This window comes from Haliotis asinina, chromosome 2, assembly GCF_037392515.1.
Source record: "Haliotis asinina isolate JCU_RB_2024 chromosome 2, JCU_Hal_asi_v2, whole genome shotgun sequence".
Classification (NCBI taxonomy): Eukaryota; Metazoa; Mollusca; class Gastropoda; order Lepetellida; family Haliotidae; genus Haliotis; species Haliotis asinina.
Window position 1 is genome coordinate 42,346,103 of NC_090281.1, and position 9,478 is coordinate 42,355,580.

Below are 9,478 nucleotides of genomic sequence, written 5' to 3' on the forward strand. Positions count from 1 at the left end.
GCAACGAGCGGCATTGTATACCATTGCATAGCCAACTTTTATATGGAAAAAAATAATGAAAGAGATGAAATCAATTGGTATTATTTCTCAAAAGCTCATTGAATGAACATGCAGTACAAAGATAAAACAGTGCAGAAGTTTAAACAGTACAAGAATGACGTCACTCAAAGTAAGCTACCCTCACATTAACAGTCAGTATCTTGTGTGGCCACCATCAGCCAGGGCACAAGCATTGGATACGCTGAGGTATAGAGTCACAGGGGCGAGTGATAAACGCCATTGGAATGTTTCTCCATTCTTGCTGCAAGGCCAAGGTCAGTTCTGCAACGTTGGCTGGCGGTATCGGACGTCAGTCAACTCGTCTTCCCAGTTCATCCCAGAGGTGTTCGATAGGGTTTAAATCTGGTGAATACGCGGGCCAGTCCATCACATTGATCCCAGCTTGCTGGATGAAAGCTTGTATGACTCTTGCGGCGTGGGGACGTGCGTTGTCATGCTGGAAAAAAAACTGACGTCGGGGTCGTTGGTGACGGCGAAGTAAAGGAACGACTTCAGCCCTAAGAATTTCATCCACATAGCGCTGTGCTGTGAGATTCCCGTGGATGACATAAAGATCACTCCTGAAACGTGCATTTATTTCCCCTCAAACCATCACGCTTCCACCACCGAATCGATCTCGCTGTCGCACACATGCGTTGGCGTAACGTTCACCGTAAACTCGCTCTCGTCCATCAACAAATGACACACAGTACCTCGACTCAGAAAAACACAATTCTGCGGAAGAAAAGTTGACGCCCATGCCGGTGAGCAAATTGTCGTCGGGCTTGGCGGTGACGTGGCTGTAAGATGGGACCACGGTAGGGCGTCATTGGACACCTCATTTTCATTGGATATAATTTTTGAAACAATATTCGAAAAAATCCTCTATGCGTTTTCAAAGTCCTTCAATATATTTACATGACACGATATTGTATGACACAATCCTGAAAATGGACGCACATGCTAATATCATGCGACCAAGGGTATTAGCACGACAAAATGAGTAATGTTTTTCGTGTTATGAATATAGTTTGTCGTTCTTTGTGTTTAGTTTTTCCATTTAATTATTCAGAGAGGTTAAATTCATCATTACAGTAAGATAAATTGAGGTTTAATAAGTTCCTTTGCTTCGGTCAGTGATAACATTCTGATACTATGGAAAATATGGGTTGTTGCATTATTTGTTTCCATGTGTATATGAGCCTCATATACTAAGCACACCACATGATATTAACTGGTATGTCATGAGTTCATGGCCAGAACTGTTCTTGGAGATTTGCCGTTCGGCCATTTAGAGTTGAATGACAGTAGCTAATGAAAAATCACTTTATGCAATTGGGGTATTTAGTTTCCCATCCAGATTGCAGACATATTCATTCAACATGATCGCAAAAATGTTCATATTTCACAATCTTTTTGAACAGCTTATGTAGCACCATATAAATCAATTGTCAGTTTTCACATACAAAAAAATCCAGTGATTTCGATGTCAGGAAATGTATTATTCAAAACAGCTGGAAGTGCGATAACACACGCGCTTCATTGTTTTCGAAAAAAACATGGTGGATATCAAATTGTATTCAGACACACAAGTCCACAACCTAATTAGAGCAAAACTTCTGTGCGTAAAGGTGATTTTTTTCAGCTTTCAGTCCTTTTGCAGATTTAAGTCCATACTTGTATATACTTAACAGTCCTTTCCGTTAATGGTTCGAGAGGAGCGCGCTTGATACATCAGATCCAGTGTGTTTGCTGCACGCATATCCTGTCACAACGAGACAATATATCTTATCAGCCGATAATGATGTAGAGAGTAGATACACGACGCAGCAACTGGAGTCTGCCATTAGTACTGAGTACGTCCATGAGAAGGTAATTGCAGTGGGACTTGTGCAAGTATTAAAGGTGTTGTGTGTGTATGCTCCGTGGTATATTACTCAGGTACATCACTCCTTGGCAGGGATTTGTAGACAAACAATACCTTCCGGTTCAACGCATCGCCGTGTCATGGGAAATTAGCTGTCCTTATTGTGCTGTTGCCTATTGATGAACAATTCTGACTTCTGGAAGATGAGCATGTTGAGTTTTTAAACCTACAGTATTTACAGAAACACTGAAAAAAGGTTAGGGCCTTTAGCAACCAGAAAAGAACATAGACGTACATGTATAATGACAAGCCGCTCAAAAATAATTAGCTGTTCTTTGATGTCTGCTACAACAAAGCGAGAAAACAAACGAGAAGATGTCTCTATGTTTTCAGAATTTCATATATCTGACATTCAGTTCGAAGTGTTTCCATCTGAAAGTACAAATTCAAAATTTAGCTTTACTTTCAGATTGAGTGCGTTTTCAATGTGGCATAAGTTATGAACACCCATCTATAGCCAAAAGGCAATCCAGAAAACGAACATTTTTCAAGCATACATTTGCTATGGCTATGTTTGTCCGTCAAACTCCCTCGCATGGCTCACAGGAAGCTTATTGCTGGTGCCCCACGGAATATTGCCGTGGTACTCTCTCACTTGTTAAATTCCAGAAAATGATTTCCAAAGAGTGCTCAATAGTTGTATTCAGCAACATTGTCATGGTGATGGCAGAAGGGTATGGAGAGGAGATAGTGTTCAACTTCGTGAAGGTGATGATGAGCAGTTTGAGTGTGATTCAAACGTTATCTGTCACACGTTTACTGCATGTTCAATATGCCCAGCAATTGAAACTTCCCCTTTGTTTTCGGAAAATTAGTCTTCATCCTCATTCTAGCTATCCGCTCTCATCATAAAGCCAACCACAAAGACAAGTGTATTTCAACAGCATAGAAGCTGGAATCTAAAACGTAAACCGAGAGGTGCTATGTAGATTGTAAGTGGGCGGGGCCTATTTCAGATAATGCTGCAATGTCATGGATACATGGGCCCCATCTGTATACTGTCTTCATCGCCCATTAGTAGATGACAGCACTTCGTGAAACTTTAGTTCTTCCGGTTACACACAACGTACACTTTGTCCGGTCTATTAAAGTCAGATATAGCGGTCGGGCAATCTGGAATCAAAACTGGTTCTTTAATATACATTTGTCACTGGAAACCTGGTACCCGCCTCGCATATCTCACAATGGCGCGCGCAAAGGGACCCGGGAATCACCGTTTCACCAGGAATAGCGTGCGTCTCCACATGATTGATTCAAGCCACTGTAACCATGCTCGACTAATGCTGACAGAGGATGTGGTCCCGTTAGTTGCCTTTTACAACAAGCATGGCTGGGTTGCTGAAGATCAGTACTGACCTGGATCTTCACAGGTCAGTTATCACGTAATGGCATAAAGATCCACTGCATTGCAAAGCGATACGTACCTTTCTGAAAGATCACATAAGCCGGTCATTATTGTAAATATTCACCAAATATTTAACATCAGAATGAACGATTCTTTGTATGTTATATCTTAAATGACACACTGTGTTGACAATTTCCGTGATCTCGGCGGGGACGAGTTGCCTCTCGTTGATGAGAAGAGGGGTCGGTTTTTGCTTCTCAATATCAGATCAGTAATGGCCGGACGCTCTCAAATCCCTTGTTAGTCTTTGAGCCCGAGAACTGGTCGCAGAGAGATTGATAAGACGTGCAGCTCAATAAGCTGCCCAGGTCGCAAGGTGAAGATGAAACCAGAGTCCATCCGTCTAAATAAAGGTGACAGCAAACAGCACGACATTACATGAGCAGAAAATGTAATAACAACATTTGGTTAGCCCGTCAACACACGGGCCAATGTTGCTTACACTAAGGAGATTCTTCAGCCGCCCCCGTCGTAATGAAACTGTGAAGATGGTGCTGTTTCTGCCCGTGATGTCGTGTCATGTCGAGGATTGAAGAACTTCGAGACAAGAACACTGAATGAAGACTAACTGCGTTCCGGGACCAGATAGTGCGTGCGTGAGGTTTTACGCCGAGTTTAGAAACATTCCAGCAACATCACAGCGGGTGACACCGAAATTAGACTCCACGCATTGTACCCATGTGGGAATTTGAACTCGAACTTCAGCATGACGAGCGAAGGCTTTAACCACTACTTCGTGCATTAACACAGTCACGTGCAACATGATCAACGTTTAATATCAGGACATCCCATCGCCACCAGCTGTTTGCAGGTGTTGTCGGTGTCGACTCCGGCGACGTAGCCATCATGAACTGTCGTGGTTTCACAACGAAAAAAAAGAAAGAAATTTACCACTGACTGAATTCCTTAACGTTCATTTACACAACACCCACTCGCCCAACAAGTGTGACACCAAAGTATGACTTTGATGAAAAAATAGTTCATTGAATCTGTGACATGCTAACACACTCACTCAACACAGTCACGTTCCACGCACGTACGGCGACTCTCATTTAAAAGATCAAGGACCTATCTAAATATATAATCACCTGTGTATGTGTGTACTTCATGTTTTTTTACAAGTCTCACTAAAAATATAGAGATCGTTTAATCTATCTAATAACCCAGAGTTATCGATGGTTTTGTGTTTCTTTGTTTGTTCTTTTTTAAAGAAATCACCTCAAAGTTGATGAATAAATCGATTTTTATTACAATAAATTATTTTTCTGGAGGATTTTTCTTCCTGTACTATAACCCCAAGGAATAACCCTGACCACACTTCAACAAACTTTTACCTACATGAACTTGAAATTGGTGCAAATGATCATGCGCTTATCTTGTATTATTTGTTTAAACTTTAGGAGAGTTATCACTTCCTGACGACAGTATGATTTTGTGCAAATGTAATTCTGCATTTCCACAAAATTACACTACCGTCAGGTAGTGTCTGGTTAAAACAAGAACATGTTCTCATGAAACAGGTCACTCAGAAGGCGTGTTCGCGGAAGCTTTGTCCAAATTACTAGTATCAGTTGAAGCCAAGTGGTCTGTGCAAGCGCTACTGCCAGGTGTAGGCGATAACTGGTACGTGGCCATAACTGATCTCTAACCAGTATAAGTGGGTGGTTTCAGTCTTCATAACCACATTGGCAGTGAAGGACCTTCAGACTCTGACTGACAGGGTAGCATGAGGAATGTCAGCTCAATATCACTGCTGATTTTTTATTGAAAAAATAGAAATGACAAAGCAAACAACACACTTTTGAAACAAACGTCACACGCAGCTAACATATTAAAATCCCAATCAAACACCCGTAGCCTCACAGACAGGCACACACAGACACACACGTGTATACGCAAACGCTATTAATAACTTGTCAAATAACAGCACAGTTCCCAAGACATCGTGATTGCTATTCACCGCTTCACACCATTAATTTTATGAAACATATTCCTAGGAATCTTGTCAAAGAGGAGAAATCCAGCTGACCGTTCGATGGCATCCAAAGGCCAGAAGTATTTCTTGAGAGGTGTGTCTGCTGGAAGCATCTGATTAGGCATGACGTAAGACTGGAGTTCAAACTGACCAATCTGATTCTCGATGACAATCACTTTAAAGAAGTGAGTGGGAACAGCCACGTGATTTTGTCCAATGACTTCGTACTTGACGTATACTTTCCCGTCAGCCTCCAGACTGAAACATAAGACATCTTCGTGACTATCACTGATTACCGCGCAGCATCAACGTTAATGAACAGGAACATCTATAAAGAATCAACTAGCAGAACTAAACGTACTGTAAGAGTGCAGCAGCTCATCGTAGATGTGTCCTGATATGGGCGTGAGTAAGTGTTTCAGGGCGCTGGATGCAATATTCCACGAATATCACGGAAGGGGACACCAGAAATGGGCGCCACATATTGTTCTCAAGAGGTAAATCGAACCGGGTCTTCGCCTTGACGAGCGAAAGCTGTAAGCTGAAGCTCCAGTATAACCCATGTGACCATGCTACAGTCTGGGTGTGAGTCTGATGTCAATATTGCTGGAACAGTATTTCAGATTCAGCTGTAATTAACGTGTCCCAAGAGTGGTAAAAGTTGCTGGGGTCACCAAATACTGACTAAAATGGGCCACAGGACTTCTACACGCCCAAGACCACAGAGGCCAGCAGTAAGAAGGAATATCAGACATACAACCAAACGTCTTCATAATATGGTTTCTGTTTTACTCCATTTCACATTTTGAATACTTACGAAATGATTTCATACATCAAAACACTAAAGATAGTTGTTATGTGATTATTCGAGTATTACACAGCACTGCGTCTAAGCAAGCCTCGAAATTCAGGTGGTAGAAATAATCTTTGCAAAAGAACCGAAAAAAGTGGATCGAATGGTCAGAGTGCCTGCTGTCCAAGATCGGGATCTAATGGTGTGTCGTTGGCCTATGCTGTTAGTTATCATTTTCTCTGGATCCCATTCACCAGTGACGATCCAGGTTAGAATTGATCTTCAGACACCAATGCTTGTCGTAAGTCTGACGGGATCGTGTGGTCAGGTTGGCTGACTTGCTCGATGCATGTCATCATATCCTAACTGCATAAACGGATGCTCATAAAGTCAATCACCATATTGTCTGGTCCGGAATCAGTTATTTACAGTCTTATAGCTGCACATTTAACAATAAACAACAAAGCAAACATTCCTTCAGTTTATCCCCTGGTTAAACATTTCTATGTGACTCACCGAGGAAGATAGAGCGGTCCCGTGCAGACGTACACGTTCTTGTTGTTCCTGGCCACGGCGCGGACGTACTTTTCCAGGTTGTTCCAGAGTCCGCGGTTAAAGCCTTCGCCCACCTAAGCACATTGAAAGAACAACTTTGATGATTTACTCGCCATTAGGTATAGGGTGAGTCTGCTCTAAATACTTGAATCATTAAGTGCTCGAAGAGATACAATTATGCATAGGCAGTTCATGCATGGACCACACATTAACTTATATAAGGATCGTCGGGATAAAATAATGTTCCTACTGAAGGGTAAAAAGCTACATTTTCCCCCGTCACGACTCGCGTATGCCGTAGGTTATTTGTACAGTTTGGGATGATAATTCGTTTAACAAATAGAGGAACACTTGTACTTTCATGTGTTCCCTTATTTGTTTCTATATACCAGTATAGTATAACCTGGACAAATCCGCGATCTGCACACATGTAAGTGTTACCGTCTTGTTGCCGAAATTGAGCCTGACACATAACAGTAGTAATTTTTCCATGAGATTTTGTACGGACAGTCCTAGCTCGGAGACTTAAACTGTATTCAGTCAGCGAGAGTCAACCATACAGCCTACCTGGGGAGACACGTTACTGAGGAAAAAGGTTTGGTCCAGAGCGTTCTGTGATATTCTGTGATTCTGTGCAGCCGCAAGATGTCCTTTATCGTATGGTGTCCTTCTGTAGTCATAGTTCGTAGATCGGAAATACTGGTGAATTGAAGTATCCTCCCTAAATTCAGAGTTCCGCCGATTCACCGATTCATCGTATGAGAGATTTTGAGGCGTGAGGTGCTCGAACACCCAGTGGGCGTTCTTGTTACGTCTGTCGTACGACATCACATAATTATCAAATGTTCGAACTTGGTCAAAACCAGGAAAGCCGAATCTCATGATCTCCTGAGATCTATTCACGGGGATGACTGACGATGACTTCCGTCCCGACTCTTGTACTGGGGTACCGACATCGTCCAGCTTCACAGCCAAAACGGACGGGAACCCTGGTAGAAATCTTCTCTCCTTGTTCACGGGTTGTATCCATCGTTCTAACTTTGTGCCAGCTAGAACACCAATCCCGAGAGACACTGATGACACTATCGGAATAATACTCTTCCGGAACATTTCTGTACATAACGTCTCATCTAAAACAAACGTGAGCGCAGTTGGGGGAATCCCCGTAATGCTATTCTCCATACAACATACATTTGGCAACATTTCGGCTTCGGCGATCTTACTTGTTATTCTGTTTTTGAACGATCGCGAATCCCGTGTTTTTCTTACATAAGAATATATGCTTCATGTTCAGTGTTCAGTACATGACGGAAGGTGAGTCTATGGACGCTGTAGTCAGAAATGCATGTGTAGTTTTATCATGACATCATTTTAAATTATTGAATTGGGCGAATCATTGGCTATTCTCTCTTCACTCTGCTCAGTGGTTTCAGGCACATTCACACTCGACAGCAGTTTGGTCGTCGGCAAGCCGATATTGTGAGAAGCCTATTTGGTGAATAGAAGGGATGCATTAATGAAATGAAGAGACACAGTCAGTCAAAAGACGGAATGAAGAGCACTGGATGCATCTAGTCAAAAGTGAATGGATTTTGTTTTTGCTGTATTAGATATACGAAACGCGTTGACCTAAGTAAAACTCTTGATTATTACATTTAGTAATAACAGCAGTATTTTAATTTCATATACCTTATGTTAAACAGTCAGTTGTGCTTACAACAGGTCCAGTACAAGTATGTTGTATAAACTATCCCTTACTTGCCTGGACGACTTGAGTTGTTTGTTGTGTATTATGTTGGTTGTTCATACACGAGACATCTACCAGTGACTGATTTTTTCAGAGAGTGAGTGGGTGAGTGAGTTTAGTTTTCGCTGCTCTCAGTGAAATTCCAACTATATAGCGGCGATCTGTAAAAAAACGAGTCTGGGTCAGACAATCCAGTGATCAACAGCATGAGCATTGATTTGCGCAATTGGGAACCGCGACGACTTGTGTCAACCATGTCAGCGAGCTCGACCACCCGATCTTTGAGCGGCACCGTCGGACGATGATCACCCTCACTCGGACCACCCTTTTGGAGATTTGGTCAGAGAAACATTGTGACTGGTGTACTAGTAACAGATGTTTGGTTGAGGGCAATTCTGGACGTAATTCAGTCAGTTTGATGCGGATGGGTCTCAGATTTCTATGCACGAATACATGTACACGCCAATACATGGCGATACATTTTGCGCTAATTCATTGTTGGCCATCTGTTCGCCAGTGTCATGTTGTTTGTATTGTGTGTGATCTGTGTACTTATACATGTGTGAAAAGAGAATCAGAGATTTTTTCTTTTATTTTTAGCTTACAGTGTCGAGAGGTTAACCTCATGGTGCTGACGGATATGTTAAAATAGTTTCGGATTAGAACGTGAGATCAGAAGGTCTTCTTTTTTATGTACCCGATGGGCTCTGCTAGGCATATTGTGGCCACTTCAAGGCAGATTAACCATTGGGTGACCTTATTTAAGTTTCAAATGGTTATTCACTTCGTTGTAACGATGACAACAAAAAGGCGAAGATAATTCGCGAAGTCGCATGATTCTCATCGGTAATCAACTTTCGACAAACATAAATAATCACAACTGCCTATTTCCACTTTATATAACATATATATAATGTCTAATTACATGCAACCGAGCACGTGTTACATTATCCAGTAACTCCGTATCCACATGTGTACTTCAGATCTAATCAATCCTTGTTATATCAACACATTATATCATATACTATACACTTAAA

At 41.9% G+C, this 9,478-nt stretch overlaps 1 protein-coding gene across 1 annotated transcript; it reads right to left on the bottom strand.

The window, feature by feature from the left end:
* Positions 1-3,421: 3,421 nt before the first annotated feature.
* On the bottom strand, positions 3,422-7,872 carry LOC137272537 (endonuclease G, mitochondrial-like). Its single transcript, XM_067804925.1, has 3 exons — positions 7,262-7,872; positions 6,656-6,768; positions 3,422-5,604 (listed from the first exon to the last, which is right to left on the bottom strand). The coding sequence occupies exons 1-3, from the start codon at positions 7,802-7,804 to the stop codon at positions 5,328-5,330; spliced, it is 933 nt and encodes a 310-aa protein (XP_067661026.1). The 5' UTR covers positions 7,805-7,872; the 3' UTR covers positions 3,422-5,327.
* Between the last annotated feature and the right edge of the window lie 1,606 nt (positions 7,873-9,478).

Coding starts and splice junctions, on each gene's coding strand:
- LOC137272537 (XM_067804925.1), bottom strand. CDS start 7,804: ATGTTCCGGAAGAGTATTATTCCGATAGTGTCATCAGTGTCTCTCGGG. Junction 6,769..7,261: donor TCAGTAACGTGTCTCCCCAG/GTAGGCTGTATG, acceptor CAATGTGCTTAG/GTGGGCGAAGGCTTTAACCG. Junction 5,605..6,655: donor GGACCGCTCTATCTTCCTCG/GTGAGTCACATA, acceptor CTTATGTTTCAG/TCTGGAGGCTGACGGGAAAG.